The 18,437-nt window shown below is 43.8% G+C and overlaps 1 protein-coding gene across 2 annotated transcripts; it reads left to right on the top strand.

Annotated features, from left to right (window-relative positions):
* The first annotated feature begins 567 nt into the window (after positions 1-567).
* Positions 568-17,976, top strand: fam107b (family with sequence similarity 107 member B). 2 transcript variants are annotated; one of them, XM_070972159.1, is made up of 4 exons: positions 568-763; positions 13,098-13,269; positions 16,068-16,224; positions 16,406-17,976. In XM_070972159.1, exons 2-4 carry the CDS (start codon positions 13,142-13,144, stop codon positions 16,523-16,525), a joined length of 405 nt encoding a protein of 134 aa, XP_070828260.1. In that variant the 5' UTR covers positions 568-763; positions 13,098-13,141; the 3' UTR covers positions 16,526-17,976. The 2 variants fall into 2 exon arrangements, with proteins under 2 accessions (XP_070828260.1, XP_070828259.1); XM_070972158.1 differs by lacking the exon at positions 568-763 and adding an exon at positions 11,827-12,083.
* The last annotated feature ends 461 nt before the right edge of the window (positions 17,977-18,437 follow it).

Here is an 18,437-nt window from a genome sequence, read left to right as displayed (position 1 = left end):
GGCCACAAGGGCAAAGAGAGCAAATGTAAACAGGAAAGCTGTGGTCTGTAAAAACCAAAACAATGAGCTGAAAGTCCTTAAGACCTAAGGACAACGGCAGCTGGGAGAGAGTACTCTCACATTCCACGTGTGATCCATTGTTAACATTAAAATATTGATGCTGTTTTAAGGGAAAGAAAAGGTAGAAAGTATGCTCGGGGGTGAAAAACAAAACACTTTTCACATGAAGACCAGCATTTTTCTGCGTGTCACAGAGAAATTGTATTTAAATAGCACTGGAAATAATGAGGAAAAAATAGAATTATATGAAGCACAATTAGTGCACTAATACATTTTGAAGAGAACACGCAAGTTTGTTTAAAGAAAAATATATTTTTTCGCTAAGTACTGAAGAAACTGTAAAATCCAGCGCTCATTAGTGTGCGCGTGTGTTTGCGGGTGCGCGCGCGCCCCTTCCACGCCCCGCCCTAACCTCGCGGAGTCCCCGCTCATCCGGCAGATGAAGACAGAGGAGGAGGAGGAGTCCCTGTGTGACGTCACTCCAGCCCTCCCACCCATCTTACATTTACATTTTCTATGGGTCCTGACTGAGCGCATATGTGTGCGCGAGGGCTAACCAACACTTTACTGAGACAGAGTCGCGCGGACACACCTCAAGCCCAAGAAGTGATCCGGAGAGGCACCGATGTGGCCTGAACCACTTTGTCATTTTTAAATATTAAACAACTTCAGTTGGAGAAGTCGCGTCGGGCTCGACTCTGAGGTAGGTGTGTATGTGTGCGCGCGCGTGTGTGTGTATGTGTGTCTGGAGCTCGTGCGTTTTTCGCGAGCTTGTTTCACCAACAAAAGCGGCGCGGGTTAACTGTCCGTCTGCTCCCGTCGGCAAAAGCAGCGGGTTTGGGAGTGAAAACTGGAAAGTAAGGCGGAAAAAGAAAAGACCGAGGAGAGAGAGAATGAGATTGCAAAATGCAAACTCTTGTTTCATTGTCTCCTTTTGTTGTAGCGCATGACTGAAGCAGACGGGACAGTGAGGAACAAACACGTTGTACAGCTCGTACAGACTACAGTTACTTTGGACTGATAGTACTCAAACAGCTGCTACTTTGTACTTTGTGAGAAGAATAGTAGAGGAAAAGGAAAAAAGGTTTGTTATTCCCAGTGTGTCTGTGGCATTCAGAGAAGATGTTATGCCTCACATGTGGTCGTACAGTTGGCAATATCTGTACACAGTTCTTCAAAAATGTAGACCCACTCTGTTTTTAAGACAAGTCAAGGTTATTCATTTAGTCCCAAATCTTTTTTCTTTTTTCTTTTTTTTATCCTCAGATGTCTTTAAAGTCTGTACAACACAAGACTGACTCTGCTTTTTGCTGTATTTGTCACCATAGCCTACAACTAAAGTCATCTTTATTGTTGAAATGAGGTTCAGCTGTGTGGCAAACAGCATTTAAGGGGCACTTTTTTATAGATGAGCTGTTCCTGAAATCATCATGTGTGAGTAAGAGTGTGTGTAATAGCTCAGCAATGACTGCTGCCCTCTGTGTCAACACACACATGGCTTCAGTCAGAGCTGACACAGGCCTGCGCTGTCATCAGGCACACAGTGCAACTGTCATGTGAAGAGGTGTGTGTTCTTTTATTTTCTTTTATTTGGCAACAGGGCTGTGAGTCTCAAACTTATGCCGTTTCTTTTTCACGGAGGCTCAGAGCATTGCTGTCAAACTTTAACAAGACGTTAAACAAACAGGGTCGAACCCAGCTCGGGCCAGAGGGTTGAGTGTGTGTTTGCTGGGTGGAGGCTGAATGGCAACCAGGCAAACACAACTGAGCAGCTTCAACCTGTGACGGAGTTTAACTCTGGTTCAGGAGTTGTGTTCTGGTGAGAGGAGAAGTGACAAAAGCAGGTGGGATGGTTGAGTATGTTGTACTGTTTAGGTGCAGTGTGTGAGTGTGGGTGCTTGTGTGTGTGTGCAAGGAGGGGAAAGTTTCTCGCACATGTGTTAGTCATTTGGAGAGGAGTTTGCTAAACGATTTACATCTGTTTTCTGATCTTTGAACCCCCTCCTTCCCTCCTCTCTCCTGTTTCTCTTACTCTGTCTCCCTTGCTGCCTTCTGCTTCCCGTAAGGGCTGATGCTGTCACTGTCTGTGTGTGCGTGTGTATGTGTGTGTGTGCGTGTGGTGGGTGTTACAACCTGAATGCTCTCTGCTCCATTATTACTGCACTCAAAAGAATTTAAATATGTGAATGAAGTGAGTTTCCATGCTATAATGGCACGTGTCCATTAGTGGTTCTGTTGCATTTCTGAGATGTATCATTACAGAATCTGAGTCTATGTCAAGGACTTATGCTGACCTCAAGAAAATCAAGGTATTTGGGGCAGGAATGGGTGTGTGTCCAGGAGGGATAACTGGCAACCACATGTGTGTTGACAGTATTATCTCCCACAGTCCTGCTGGTCTGTCTGTGGGCACAGAATCTTCATTAGTCAGCAGAACGCACTGATCCTGAGGCACCGCACACCGCACCAGACACGGTGTTCCCGTGTCTGCGTTTCACGATCCGGCTCTGCTACTGGCTCTTAACAAACATGTTGTTCACCGATAGTGAAAGACTACCTTGTAGCAAATGTTGGAGTCTTTCACCCTGTAATGAGCCATGTAAACAAAGAGTGAGGTTTCAGAGGGCCTCTGGGCTGAGAGTGGAGTCTTCATGGTTTCACCAAACACGTCTCCACTCTGTCCAGTTCCAGCCTGCAGGGAGGCTTTGATTTGGCTGGTGTTTTGTCCTCTTTTCCATGATTCAAAATTTAGAGCGTGGGGCTGGGTGTTACCTTAAATTGAACACATTTGCTGTGTGTCTATTGTTAAAGCCATCATCTACTCACTAAGCTGATCACGGCACAAGATGTGTAAAATCCGGGTGGTGCGCCGCCTCGGCTAAACAGTATCCTGGGTTACATAATAGAATGGAAATTTGTGCAACAAACTTTTGGATTTCACTTATTTTAGTTACTGTTCCTCAAACTTTACAATTGAAAGTATGCTTCATGTCATTATCATGTGAAACATCACAATTTTTGCTGCACTTCCTCTAAAATCATGAGGAACAAGTCAACTTCTATGAAACAATAACATTTAAGGAAAAAGCAAATGCCGTATATTTTTTGAGCCAGGAGACTTCGAGGAAGTCACCTACTACCTAAATTGATCGTGATACAAGATATATTACCATGTCACCTCAGATAAACAGCTTCCTGAAAGGGGACCATAAACATATGACAAAGCATTTGATACCAACTATTGGCATTCGACCTTTTTTCAATATCCGATGCTAGAAGCACATTTCACTCGGCACTGCAGCTCTGTATGAGCATGGTTTGTGCAAACACAAGTGATGCAATCACAGAACCCTACAACAGTACAAAGGATCTGTTTACACGGCGCTGTAGTTTTGTTGCCATGGTTTTAGGTTATGATGTCACAATTAAGGTATTGGGTTTCCTGATAGAGAGCTGGTTGGGGTGTGTGTGTGTGTGTGTGTGTGTGTGTGTGTGTGTGTGTGTGTGTGTGTGTGTGTGTGTGTGTGTGTGTGTGTATGAGTCAGATATGTAGAGACTTGACTCTGACCAGGCTCAGGGCTTGATGTTGACTTGCTCATAAAAGAGAGATAAGATAAATGCATACAAAAGACTAGAGCCGACACTCCTACAGGAACTCAACTTCTCAAAGAATCCCATTGATCTTCCTGTTGTTGTGCTGGAGCTTCAATCACAATAAAGCACCATTACTGTGCTGACCACTTTCATAGGAGAAAGGCTGATACATGCACACAGACTCCAGATGCTTTGTAGCTTGTTAGGTTGAAGTATAGAGTCATTGGGAGTCTGAGCTGCATGAATTGGATTAAGCTCTTTGTAAGTCAGTATCAAGACATATGATCCTGTCTTATTACAAACACAAACAGGAACATTCTCCCACAGAGGAACAGAGCCACTTCTGTCTGCTACTGCCTGAAGCTAACAGGCCTTACAGAGTATATACCCATGCATGCTTTGGAAAGTTTCATCAGACAATGAAACCACATGATTGCTGACTGCCCAACTAAAAATATACATGTACATATCTATATTTTGTGTCACGGCAGGCATAAAGCATGGAATCAGATTGAACAAAGACGCTTCATTTGGCATGTTTTTGAACACCTGGTTACCTCATTATATGTGTGTGCGCATGCACGGTCGGCTTGCACGCCCGTCTCTCTGTCTGTCTGGTTAACTGAAGATTGCGTGGTTGCCCAAGGTAACAGTTGTTTGTGGGGTTTTCTCTGCAAGCATGTAAACAAAGGAGAACCTCCCAAATCCTCCCCGGTGTGCCCCCCAGCCAATGAGAATCGAGCTCCCAGCTGGGCTCAGCCAGTAGACGAGGAGGAGGGGCGTGACTCTACTCCATGAGGAAAGAGCAGCAGTAAAGCACAAAGCTTTGAATCTGGAACTGGAACAGACAGCTGAGCCATAACAAAGGCTCTTCCTTTATGACTGAATGCCACTTCACACTGCTGAGCCAGACAGAGCGGCTGTGGCTTTTTAACTATATGGCTTTTACACCGCTAAGGAGACAGACATTGGACCTGCATTTAAAAGGATGATGTGTGTGAGGAATGTGCAGTACATGAGCGCATGTTTACAGCTCGGCGAGGAGGAGCCACATGAAACATGCATGTGCTCTGTCTATAATTTGTCTTCTTAGGGTGTGTCTATATGGAAAAACAGTCTGGATTCTGTGCATGTGTTGTTCATCTGGCCCAGTCCACCTGTTCTCTTCAGATCTATACATATACATACAGGACCATGTGTCAGTGTCAGCTGTGAGAGAGTATAGATCAGCCTTTTGTATTTGACTGACAGGTGTGACCCCAAACTGTACCCCCCACCAATTACTCAGGACATGTGTTCAGGATTTGGTGCGAGTAAGCACTTTGATTTGAACCTTCTTAAAAGTGCACATAGCATGCATCCAAGTGTTTCTGTCACTCAGAGATCATCAGTATAGGGGATATAGGTCTGTGGCGATGTGTGTGTGCGCCCCTACATGTGCATGCTGCTGTGTGTCCAAAGCAATAATCACTTTGCAGGTTCATCACATTCCTACAGTGTGACTCAAAGTGGTGTCTGTGCCTTTTCAATCCATCCCATTCATTCTGTAATCTGCCTCAGCCCAGGGCTCACAATGTGTGGCAACAGGGCTGTGCAGGAGTGCCACCGCATTCAATAACTTCGGTCAGTGCTGAACAAAAAACTGTCAATACAGGCATGTTTATATTCAAAGGGAGAGATCGCAGCTTAAGGTGAACGACTTGCACTTGTGTTAACAGTGAAAGGTGTTGGTTATTCTTGTCATTTTAAAGACAGCAGTTGGAGCATGTCAGCTGACCGATCTGGAAACTTCTCAAATTGCAATCAGCTCTTAAAAGCCAGATATGGAAGCAGTCGAACCCACATTATAATCAGACAAGACCAAATGCAGCCACTGACTGTGGTTATCCAAGAGATGCAAGACGCAAAGAGGGATGGAAAGTAACTCAGACTTGAAGAGCTGCAGCAAGAAGGTGGCTGTTTTCAGGCCCGGGTCACAACAGTGATTCAAATCAGACCCCAGAGTCACGTTAACATCATACATGAAATCATTGCCTACGTGATGAATGTGCTGTTTTGTTTGTAACCTTTTCAAATGGAGAACAAGAACTTCCTTCTGCAGATCATAGACTTGAGAAGTAGAATTGTCAAGGTTCCTCTGTGTCTGCTTGTTATCCAAAATTACAGTGCCAGGGGTACAACAAAGGCCTTTGTGTGACACGATAATTTAAACCTCCATTTCAAACTTCCTCGAAGTCGGTTGCTGTTTAATGTCCTGATACCTGAAGAGCTGAAGGCCCTTGAATGCCTGCAGTCACCACGAGGAGAAGAGAAGGCCGTTAGGAGTCACAGTAATTCAGATGTTTTTGTATGAGCTATTACTCCTGGCTGCTAATGAGTTTGGGTGTTTACTTTTCATCATGACAGTCCGTAGAGCGAGTACTCCCTTAATGACATCAGGGATTTCAAACACACACACACACACACACACACACACACACACACACACGCTCATTCCTCCCTCACATGATGCACTATGTGTTACATTATCTTTTCACTGTGTGTGTGTGTGTGTGTGTGTGTGTGTGTGTGTGTGTGTGTGTGTGTGTGTGTGTGTGTGTGTGTGTGTGTGTGCATCTGTGCTTTATGAGCCCTAAACCCCTGATTGTAAATTCCCATACCCCAGCATCTCCCCAGTGACATCATCGTGTTGTGGGAGCAGGATGGATGCTTTTCGGATGTCAGTCCACGATGGGGCCCCAGAGTTCCCCTGCTCCTCTTTCTCCTCTGCATCAGACCCCCACTCCAAGGCAGGAAATACGAAACAGATCTCAACCCCCAAATTCCCAAGCATACTTTTGAGGAACCGTTTTCCTCTCACGGTCTTTCGTTGTTTCTCCCTCAGATCATCTCATAATTCAGTCCTCTTTAGCCAAATGTTAGGAATGTTAGCTGTATGTGTTGTCTGGCTATACTTGAATAAAGACCACATCTTCAGTCGACGCTCACGCAGTCATCTTCTGGAGACTGGCAGTGACTATAAATTTTGGCTTTTTACTCAAAAGTAGCAAGAGTCAAACTTTGTGCTTGCATTGTGGACAGGCAGAAAGGTGTTTGTGCTCGTGGCTAGTTCACGGTGTTCTTGTTTTGTCTTATCTTATTGGCTGCCTTCTACTTTGGCATGCACTGGCAGGACAGTTGGGGAGTGTCATTTGCACTCACACACTATTTTGCCTACACAGGCCTGCACTGTACGACACTAAAACAAATACTGTGGGAATGTGGGCTGGTCCTTTTTTTGAATTGAAGCTGACTTCTTATGTGTTTGTAGTTGCGAGTGACAGGATGATGTGTGTTTCTATTGTTTGATTCTGTGCTCTGGAAATAATGCGGACATGTACGTCACTGCGATGCCCACCATGATTTATGTGGCGTCTAGGGGGGGCTTGTAAATGAGCATGTACGTACGTACGTGCACAGGGCCTGTCTGGGAAATGAGCTCATTGTTACGACAAGATCCCCCAACTCTCTGTATCTCATTCACTTTCCATCTCACTTTCTCCCTCACACATACACACACACACCCCTGCTCCCCCTCCACCCCGCAGCTGCCAGTTAAAAGCTCATCTATCTGTGTGTTTTAATTAGGGCCTCCCCTATTTATGGCTGAATGGCCGCTTCATTAACCGAAAGGCTAGGAGAGTCGGATCTGTCCTTGTAACACACAGCAAGGGGGGAAAGGATGTGTGTGTGTCTGTGAGAGAGAGAAAGAGAGAGAGAGAGAAAGAACGGGGTGTGGGGGTTGCTTTAGGGGTATTGATGACGCAATTTCCCCTGAGGGGTGGACCTCCCATCTGTGAGTGGAATAGATGGGATCTGGCCAAAAAGAAAAGATAAATGGAGACTGAACAAGAGGAACTATATGAAACAAGACAGTGAATTTAAGTTTCAAGGAAATGCAACATGAGATATTCGTCTTCAGTTTTTCATGAAATTTTACTCATTCATTCATTTGGTGTGTTAGCTCTCCAAAGCTGCAGCTAATATCACAAAAATATACAAAGGCAAAAATAATTGCCGTCTCCTCTCTTCTCAGCCTCTTTTTAACCAATAACAGCCACCAATGAGAGAAAAAATGAACTGATCTAGGCTCTGCTTTTCATGTGTCTATGATCAGCACATGTCAGACCAGATGCTGACATGCTGATCAGTCCTTTTTTTGTAAACCTGACCCCCGCCTGCCGCTGTGCGGGATGCTGTTGAAAACGATTCCTGGCTCGCTGATGCTGGAGTGGGTGTGGTCAGCCATGTGTTCGCAACCACTGACCGTCGACAGCCCGACCCCACCCTGCGCAGAGCACTGGATGGTCTGCTCTGTTTGCGCCTGCATCCTGGAGGAGGACAGGAAGGTCAGATGGTGAAGCAGGCCACCAGCTGCTCTCCTCGCCTTCATTTTCTCTGTCTGTTGAGGCTGCAGCAGGAGGAAGGCCACTCTTGATTCACGAAAGCTAAACCATCTCGTTTTGTCTTCCATGTCAGTCATGATCCACTTTTTATAGCTGTCTTTTCCTGTGGCATTCACAGTATTGTTTGCTTGCTTGGCAGTGAAACGAAAGAGAAGCACTCATAATGGCCAATTTAGGTTCCCCTCTCCATCCCTCATCATTAGTGTTTCTGCCCATCTGCGCTTTTCTCTGTTGGGTTAGATGAAGAAGAAGGCTTGTCACACAAAGATGTTTTTTCTAGATATATACATATTCATTTGTGCAGAGTATTTGAGCCTGTAGTAAGCGTGAAGCAGCTGTGAAGCCAACAATAACATCACTTTTTAAGTTGATATGTTACCATGCAGTTGCTCATTTACACATCAGGCCGACTCAGAGCAGCATAAGCATTCATTTGGAGTTGTGTTTCTTGTAATCTGCACAGAATATCCAAATAATCAGCTTCAGGGTCTGAAAAGTTAAGCCAAAGTTGAAGTGCCTTAAATCCTTATTTCTTCTACCGACCAGCAGGTCTAATTGTAAGCTTATGATAAAATGACTCTATTTCTCACTTGATCTATTACCTCAGTAATCCATTTCTGGATGAGTTTATGGTCTCAATAGCTAGTGTTAAGTCTTCAATACAGTGTAATGTTCATTTTGTAAACTATAGTCCTATTAAGAGTAGAATAGATTAAGAATAGATGATAAAGCAGGGTATGCTTTAGGGCGTGGCTATGTTGTGACTGATAAGGTGCTACCAGTCAGAACCAATCAGAATAGAGGTGTAGCAATGCATATCCTCCCCAGCTTCACCCCGTCATCCAAATATAGTCACTTCAGGCTCCAAAAAACAAGATGACGACGACTGTGATGCCAAACTCGAGGCTCCAAAACCAATAAGTGATGTTATGGTGGGTTTACACTTGGTCACCTTGCACATGGAAGTCCAGTATTTACCCTCTTTCAGCTCTGTTTTCTGTCTCCAAAACTAAGAAAACTATCTGGCTCTGCAGTGTTTAGCAGCTAGAAGCTAACAATGTCTGCCAGCACGTTCATACAGTTGATTTGTCAAGAGCTTTTCTGCTGAAGGTGATTATTCTCTGTGTGCATGTCACGAAGAGCAACACCTTTCACATCACGTCATTTGATTCATCGATGTTCTAAAAAGCCGCTGTTTTTAAAGTGCTTATTTTGGCTGTTCAAAGCCTCCTCAGTGATGCCCATTTGCAGCCCTCAGGTGTCGCTATGAGTTGACAGCAGCTCCTTCCTGTGTTTTGTGCTGCGTCACTAAACGAAGTGCGGGTGATGGCCGGTCTCCATGGCAACTTGGAGAAGATGACAGTTGAGGGGGAAATTGAGAAATGAGTCTGTGTTATGAATGCAAGTCTTTGTGCGTGTTAGCCCGTATAGCAGAGCTGGCCACGGTGACGCAATCGCTTGGCACAGTGCAGGCACTCTATCCTTCCAAGATAAGTCACTCTATCAGCTCTAATGCAACCTGCCACTGTGGAGTACACTTACACACACGCATGCGCACACACCGTCACTAATGTGAACGTGCTTATCGAACCTTCAATCAGTTCCTGTTTTTCAACTAAAAAAAAAGCTGGTTTTCTTTTCATGTTTGTACAGTGAAAAGTATGTGAACATGATATGAAACCTTCGTGTCGAGTTTCAGCCTCTACGTGGATTTAACTTTCGACCTTTCTTTTGGTATTTTTCTTAGATGATCAATCAGATGTTTCCTGCAGCCAATTCAAAAATGTGATACTTCACAGTGTATGAGATCAGAGTCATACTCAGGTCATGATGATGAGTGAAGTAAACAGAGGAAAGCTGTCTTCAGCTAACTCCTGTTTTTCCGATCCTACACTCTCCTCTGACCCACTTCTCAAAATTTCTTTTCCATCATTTTGTCATTTTATCCCGAACCCTCGGACGTTGTGAATCGTCTAAATGCTGCGTCCTTTCTCCTGGACATTTTAGAGATCCAGGTCTTTTGGAGGCTCATTATCTGTCTGTGTGTGCCTGTGGTCTGTGCTGCAAGGGTGTGTTTCCAAAACCAATAAACAAACCGTTTTAATGGGATTCCTGGAACGGCAGGAAGTGTTGTCCCGAAAACGGTCTACTGTGATCCGCACGCTGATGTGCTTGGAGGGTTGCTTCCACATTTTTGTGATCCGGTTGTGTTGCATTCAATGCTCTGTACCGTGTTTGTGGCAGTTTCTTACAGTTTTACTTTGTTCTGAAACCCACACACAGTAAGACATGCACTGACTGACAGTGGAACATGTTAACTTGGTTATCTCCTGTACTCTTTAGATGCTGCACTTTAGAATCAGAATCCGATATACTTTATTGATCCCTGAGGGGAATTGTTTTTGTTAACCGATAGTGAAACATGTTATCTATATAGCTTTAAGTGAAACCAGAAGCGACGTTAAATACAACATGCCAAACTACCAGTGATAAGGCCGAATTTAAGCAGGCCTCCAATTTGAGGTTCCTTTTGAACTCCCTATGTCACTTCCCCTCTCCCTGGGGGCACAGAGGAAGTAGGAGCAGATGTGTTAAGCTAACGGACACTTTTGACAACACTGCCAGTCTGTTAGTTCCCCTACGCCCCGCTACCAGCATTAACAGAAACCGCCTTTGATGTACACAGCATGTGTGTGCTCACACACAGCCCCTGATTGCAGCCACAAGCTGTTCTGCCCACCTTTGCCATCTCACATGCACATACATCATGTCCTGGCTGTGTCTCAAAGTGTATTGCAACCAGTATGTTCCTAAAAACATTAGCCAGTGATGTACTATGTAGATGCAAATACTTGATAACTAAATTAGTAAAATCGCTTTTTGGGAATATTTTCTATTCCAAACTTGACCCTAAACTTGTGTAACTAACATACATTTATTGCACATAGATTGTAAGATTTGTGTTGGTCACATGAGTTTGTAAACAATTTTTAAAAGGTTACTAATCTGAGATTATGGAAGAGATTACCCACCACTATTAATCGCAACCAAGTGGAAAAAGCAGGTTTTCCATCCGTCAACATTATTCCACGACATGCATCAAGCGTATCTATTATGTGGTATTTCTCTTTGTTCTGCAGCGTGCAGCCACAAACCATGTTTATCCTAGGCTTCTTTGTTATGTAACTGACATGATTTCCTCTCAGGGATGCAAGAATATCGACCTCTAGTGGTGTCTTGAACTCATTACAGCGATCCTCTGCGTGCATGTTTTGATTCTGAGGACACGCTGCACGTGCAGTACAATGCATCTTTGGTACAAAAGATGACTATAATTGGCCCAATCACATTGCGACACATCAGTGTGTTTTCAGTCTGTGAGTCTCTTCTAATCAGGCGCAGACGGGAGAGACTCACTCACAATGCATCTGAGAACATGATCGCTTATAAATCTGAGTCATTCCTCAGACTGTGGGAGACGAAGTGCATGTGACTCTGTTATCTAATATCCAACTAAACAGACTCAGCTATTTTGTAGTGTACTTTTATGCCAGTTTATTTTAAGGCAGACTTTTTGTTGGCAATTCTAGCTACAATACCATGAAGTTCCATGAGATAAGAAGTATGAAAATGTATTAATCAGAAATATGTTCTTTGCCCAGAGATGTAAATTGAAAGTGAGTGGGAGGGGAGTAGGTGAGGGAGGGAGAACACAGAGAGAGAGAGAGAGAGAGAGAGAGAGAGAGAGAGAGAGAGAGAGAGAGAGAGAGAGAATGTGTGTGAGCGTTGCTATAAAACAGACTTTGAAATTCAGCCAGCTCAGTAGCAGACAGCTGTTCAGACCGAAGCACCTCTCCTGTGTGAGGCTCTGCGCTGATAAACAGGACAGCGAGTTCTTTGAACAGCTTTCCTCGGATATCATCCGAATCAGAATAGCAGACATGACGACAATGTTCAGATACCCCGTCTTTCCTCATCTTCAGGGTGAGTTAAGCCAAAACTGAATTCTGTGCATTTTCGTTTAAACAGTAGACGGACATGAAGTGCTTTACTGTTTAAGCCTTATGTGTATTAAATATTAAAAGGGAATGAGCATGAATTTATTCAAACACTATTCAGTTCTCAGTCGGTTAGATTGTAGATTTTCTCTGTCGACTTGTTCATTTAGAAATCCTGATCTTTCATTGTTTTAAATGGGGCATGTGAGCCATCAGTCTCATGCCAGTGAGGATGTTTTCTCTGAGCAAAGCAAGCTCAGGAACAGTCAGCTGCCATAAAAGTTATTCACTTTGGTGTTGTTGTATGTGCCCTGTGATCAGCATGAGGTCAAGCTTTCTGTAGCCCAGTCGTTTCTCAGCTTTACCGTGCTCCAAGACATAGTCTGATACAGTGGTCAGCAGGTAGATTTCCATACATGAACTGGTTTAATTTTTAGCAATGTAAAATTATATAGAATATTTGTGAAATACAAAATATATTTAGTTTTCAGCTAATTAAGTGAAATGGCCAAAGGCATTGTGTCCACGTTTGGGGGTCATGAATAGCAATCAGATTGGTTTGTGAGGAAATGGAAAACACTGGACTGAGCCTTTGAGTTTGTAATGTTATTAGAAACTTTTGAAATATTTCCATAACTATTTGCATGACAGATATTGAAAGAGCTTTCCTGATTCCTGATTCATCTCTTCTTTATTGTCCATATGGCTCCTGATAGGAGTATGAAATGTTCCTCTTCACTCAGGGTGGAACAATTATGTAATTCCAGCACAGAGTCCCTCCATCACTATGGAGACTCTTCAAAACCTCTGAGCTTATGCCAGGGGAGCAGGCAGATTCTCTGATCAGAGTGTGAAAGGAGTCATTTCAGAGAAGTAATAGACCCCTAAAAAACATTTGCCTTTGCCGCATGAATGTAAAGATTCCTGTCACCACTGCGCTGCTGCACCTGAACCTACTGTGTCAGTGATGGTTAAATTTCATGTGTTCCTGTCTATTCAGATCCGTGTGACCCTGGTCTGTCGCTGTCACCGGGGAGGAGTGTCATGGCGGAGCCCGACTATCTGGAGGGAGACTGTGATGAGCTCATCAAACCCAAGAAGCTGATCAACCCGGTCAAGAACTCCCGTAACCACCAGGACCTGCACCGAGAGCTGCTCATGAACCAGAAGAGGTCAGGAGATGGAAAAATGCACCCTCTGCCTCTTTATGTCTCATGTGTTTCCTGATAAGCACGCCCAGAAATTCTTATTTTACAAGTAGCAACACAAAGCTTTGTCATGGTTCATGGCACAGAAACAAAACCAGGTCAGTGCTGAACAAATAAAATCCCAGACTATGACTCGGACAATAAAAAGCACTTAGTAATATTTCTTTATGTGCAGCACATAATTGGACAGATAATACTTTATCCATTTATTGAGTGGTAAAACTCTGTTGCTGTTCAGTGGTTTCTGGATTATCATCGTCTCTTTGTTTGTTTATGGCAGCAATATCAGGTGTGCCATTGTCCAGAACAGGTTAGACAAGGAAACACAGTGCCCAGATCCAGGCTCGTTTAGCTCAGCCTCTAACTAATGGGGGATGAGTTCCCCTGCCACTGTCTTGTAATTGGTCTGATAGTATCCATGCTGTGCTGACGCTTCTGCAGCGTGTCACTGAAGTTGACTTCACTGGTCCCTTCACCCTCCAGCAGCAGTATTATGTAAAGCTCAGCACATAAAACTTTCATAGGAGTGATTATATAAAACCTCAAGTGCATTAGTGTGTCAAAAATTGGTTATGTGAAGGTCACACAGATACTCTGGACAGGATAAACCCGGCGTGGCTGATATTAATACGAGATCATGCAACGCAGGATTTCATGCAATCTGCATGAGCGCTCGTGCATCAGTTTTAATGTGTGTGTGTTGTGTGTGTGAGAGAGAGAGAGTACACATGTGTACTGGGGCCAATGATCATGCTTTTGATGCTTTTGACTGCAGCTTTGTGCCTGAGCTATAAATAGCTATATAAACACACATGCTGTTGACAGCTGTTACATCACAGCAGCCATGCTCCGTCTGAAACAGGTCAAACAGTGAGGTGCTATTGTAGTGATGGAGGCAGGACATTAACGAATGATGGGGAGAAGAGGCCAGGGTGGGCCATGGAAGAAATTTAATAAAAATATTAGGAGGGAAAAAACATTCTTCCTCTCCAAATGCTGCAGAATATTTGTTTCTAGTCGTCTAGTCTAGACGGAGTATCAGTAGGAGTCTGTGAGATGGATCTAGAGGGTTTTGGGGGGATGAACTTTGTTTTCGTTGGGCTCTGTATCCTGTACTGAAAGTATTGAAAGCTGTCCTGCCGAGTGGATTAGTCACGCTGATGAGAGAGGGGAGGGGATGTTGGATGGATGCATGGATGGATGGATGGCTGCACGATGAGAAAAAAAAAGTGTTATGTAATCAAGATTACAAAACAGTCTCTAGCTGAGGGCCTTTCTCTGCCTTTGCTACCTTCGCTGTGGTGACCCCTCCTACACACACACACACACACACACACACACATCTGCGGAGGAATTTCAGAAATTCAGCCACCAAGACTGGTGAAGCATTTGAGCAGATGGAAGTATTGACGTGTGGGACTTTTGAACACGCATTCCTCCCAGCCTGCTAGAGGGCTTGCGCTCATGGGAGGGGTCGCAGATAGGAGGGCCAGTGATTATGTAAATGTCACCTACAGTCAAAGGACAGCGGCGCAAGCATCTTTATGGCCTGTCACACTGCTTTCAGTGACCCTGACCCCCCTGCCTTTCTGCGTGAGGTGCAACAAAACAGCCCGACCCGATCGCGTCTTCTCCCTCTGCTCTGCTTCAGCCTGTAAAGTGCTTTCATAAGACCCTCACTATCAGCCAGAGCATTGAACTGCAGCAGAGACGGTAGATAAAGTAGTGCCTCGTAAATTAAGTCCTACTCCTTCTTTGAACAACGTGGGCTCAGTTATGTAATCGTCAAGACTTAATAGCGCATTTAATTCAGGCATTGTTGTTGCTTGAGTGCATTCAGGTAGGCACGCTGTGTTTTCTGTGAAGAACCGACGCAGCCTGTGCAGAGTCACGCTTTCACGGTGAAAGGAAGATCAGTAACCTTGAGGAGAGTTAACTAACATGGTTATATGGTTTTTAATTGAATTTCTGAGGGCGTGAGATTGTATTTCTCACCAACAGATATAGCCTCTGTCCTCTTACTGCTCTTGATTTTTTTGCAGCACTTTGTTTTGCCTCCTTAATCCTTCGCAGGCTTTGCTGGTTATTGGGTTTCGCCTTTCCGAGCTCGCTCTAACTCATCTCTGTTGCCCTCTGTCCTAAGCACCCCTACTCTCAAGCCTCATCCTCAGCCCCCACCCCTCTCTCTGGTAATTTGGAGGAGTTTGGAGCATTACATAACATTTGGTATTTTTGCTATTTTCTCAAGACACACTCACACTTCTCTAAGATGTTCCTGTTCTCTCTTTAAATTTTACTGCTCACGCACAGGCAGTTGTGTAACAATTGTTCTGTTTTCCGAATAACTCATCACCCCCAGCCAGCTTCCATGTGAGGAATATGTTATATAGTTTAAAATATGGGTTGACATGTTGGGGATTTTTAAAGATTGTTGGTACCTCGAAAAGGGAAAGAAAAGGGAAAAGGGCCCATGGGTTCATCCCTCTGTTCCGATGCCGGCAGCCATCGTATACACAGATTGGTAAATGTGGAGTAATCTGTGATTGGCTCAGAATCAGAATTTTCCTGAAATAAGACTTACATGTTTAATCCAGAACATCTAATACAGATCTGCACGTCAAAGCAGAACGAGGTCATGGTCATCATCTGTTATGCATCGATGTGAATCTGCCTCTGAGTGGGGCTCTGCGGTGTCATCAGCACGGGTTGTCTGCAGAGTTGCTCATCAGTAACATGCCGTTTCACTGATTGTTTCTGCACAGGGGTCTGGCTCCTCAGAACAAACCTGAGCTCCAGAAGGTTCTGGAGAAGAGAAAGAGGGAGCAAGTTCTCAAGGCTCAGAAGGAGGAGCAGGAGGCGCACAAGAAGAGGAGTGACCTGGAGATAGAGCTCATGAAAAGACAACAGAAGCTAGAGCAGGTAAATGATTAAAAGAGTGGATATAAACTGCCACACTGGCCCTTAGGCGTGCGCACATTGTTACTGTATCTGATCAAGATTCAAGTTAATGACTCTGGGTTTACAAGCTGAAACTAGATGCAGTTTATAGATGTTGCTATAATTTGTTTATCTAAGTTTGCCAATCTCTGTGTTCCTGCAGCTGGAGCTGGAGCAACAGAAAAATGAGGAGGAACAGGAGAACACCCCCGAGTTTGTCAAGATGAAGAGCAACCTGCGCAGGACCAAGCAGGAGGCTGATGGCGAGGAACGAACCACCTAAAAACCAGCAGGGGTGTCTGGGTCTGGCTGATTGTGCGCGTGTTTGTGGGCACAGAGACGTCAGGAGTGTGTGCACAAAAAGAGAGAGAGTGTGTGGTGGTGACCTGACCGTGGTCCGAGATGAACTTCCTGGCTTTCCCAACCTAGCTGTTCCTTCCTGCAGTGAGGAGAGAGACTTTACAGACTAAAGACCCCCCTCTGTCTGCCTGCCACGGACCGCCAGTACTCACCTCTGCTCCTCACACCCATCCAGCAGCACACAGCACCCCCCGCAGGAGGGACCTCGCACAGACATATTACACGCCTTTTCAACGAGGGCAAGCAAGCTTCCAATGAGCTCTGATGGAGGAACAACCAACCAAACACACACACACACACACACACACACACACACACACACACACACACACACACAAACACACAAACAGGAGTTTTCATCCCCTCTGTTTTCACTCCTCTCTCTACAGCAAGCTGTCGTTTCTCTTTACTGTTATCGATGTTGTTATCGTTGTTTTGTTCTCATCTTCAGAATCAAAAAAAGGAAAAGTGGACACTGGATGGACTCTTGAAGCTGTGTAATGTAAAAGCCAAACAAATGTGCTTTTGTTATTTATGTTTGTAGCTTTTAGCCCAGGTATAGGGGAGGACACTTTTAGTCGTTCTGTATTTTAGTTTGTTTTACAGCATAGTTTATGAAGCCAGAACAGGACAAAGGGAGTGTATGGTCGTGTGAAACACTCAAGTTTGCTTTATTTTATTCTATTTTTTTTTATTCTAAACATGCCATTTCCTCAGCTAATGCAATTTTGAGCAATAGTGCAACTCCCAGGCATGAGAGTGACCTTTTCTTTATATATTCTGTTGTTTTGTATGAATAAAAGTGTTACTTAATAAATAATTTAAGTTTTCGTTGGTCAATAACAATGGTTGGTCAAAAGCAATGAGCCTTGAGCTGTGTCTGATCAGTCTTTGTGTGCTTTTGTGAACAAAAGATTTGTTACACATGTAGGCCAGTGGTCATAAAATATATAATTGATTGGTAGTTCTTGGGATATGTGTATGGCTCCTGAAACAACTCTGATAAGCATCCTGGAACTTTCTCACTCATATTTTGTCTGCATTTAAAATGGAGCCATAGATGTGCACAAAGATAATTTAAAATCAGTGAATCTGAAATAAAGTGGCTACCCGCAAAGCAGCGTATGTAGCCATTACCGTTCACAGTTCCAAACCGGTTACTCGATGTGATAAACTGATAACTCTGTGTATTAAAGTGCACATGTAGTCATTATTTAAATAATACACAATAATATTAATGGGTCCAAAATTCTGGTTTGTGGATCTGCAAGAGATGATGGCTCTTATTCTCATGGGAAGAAGCAGTTCCTCACAACATAACCCTGTGTTCTTCTCCAGAAGTTTCTTTTAAATAAAAATAATTGTAACATTTTCGTTTTATTTTTCCTTTTTTGTGTGTGCCGCTGGAGTCTGGATTTGTTATCTAACTAACAATTGTGAACACTAACAATTATTTTCTGAATGGAACGTGATGCAAAGATAACAGCAAAGACGTGTCGCTATCAGACAGAGCTAGTCAGTGTGATAAGCTCATGTTATTTCCTCCAAATTCAGTGTTGATTTTGCTCACAGGCTGCCAACATTCAGACGTCTAGACATAGAGCAGTATTTGAAACAGGCGCAAGCTCTTTATAGATCTGGAAAATGGGAAATGATGTGGCACAATAGAATCCAGCAAAGTAATCACATAAAATGTACAATAATTAAATAATAGTATTTTCTTTGTATTTCCGCAATGCTTTAAAGAGTATGGGATGCCAAAAGAACTACAGAATTTTTTGTTTTGGTGTATAAAGTATAATACCACAGTAGCCTATTTCAAAAATTAGCTCAGG

The sequence above is a fragment of the Chaetodon trifascialis genome, chromosome 10 (assembly GCF_039877785.1).
Source record: "Chaetodon trifascialis isolate fChaTrf1 chromosome 10, fChaTrf1.hap1, whole genome shotgun sequence".
Lineage (NCBI taxonomy): Eukaryota > Metazoa > Chordata > Actinopteri > Chaetodontiformes > Chaetodontidae > Chaetodon > Chaetodon trifascialis.
This window is presented reverse-complemented; position numbering and strand designations above follow the sequence as displayed.

What these genes read in the sequence shown, in the direction of transcription:
- fam107b (XM_070972158.1), top strand. Translation starts at nt 11,873, where the DNA reads ATGTGTGTGAGCGTTGCTATAAAACAGACTTTGAAATTCAGCCAGCTC. An exon ending in CGTCTTTCCTCATCTTCAGG is followed by an intron (nt 12,084 to 13,097) that starts GTGAGTTAAGCC and finishes CTGTCTATTCAG; the next exon opens with ATCCGTGTGACCCTGGTCTG. An exon ending in CTGCTCATGAACCAGAAGAG is followed by an intron (nt 13,270 to 16,067) that starts GTCAGGAGATGG and finishes GTTTCTGCACAG; the next exon opens with GGGTCTGGCTCCTCAGAACA.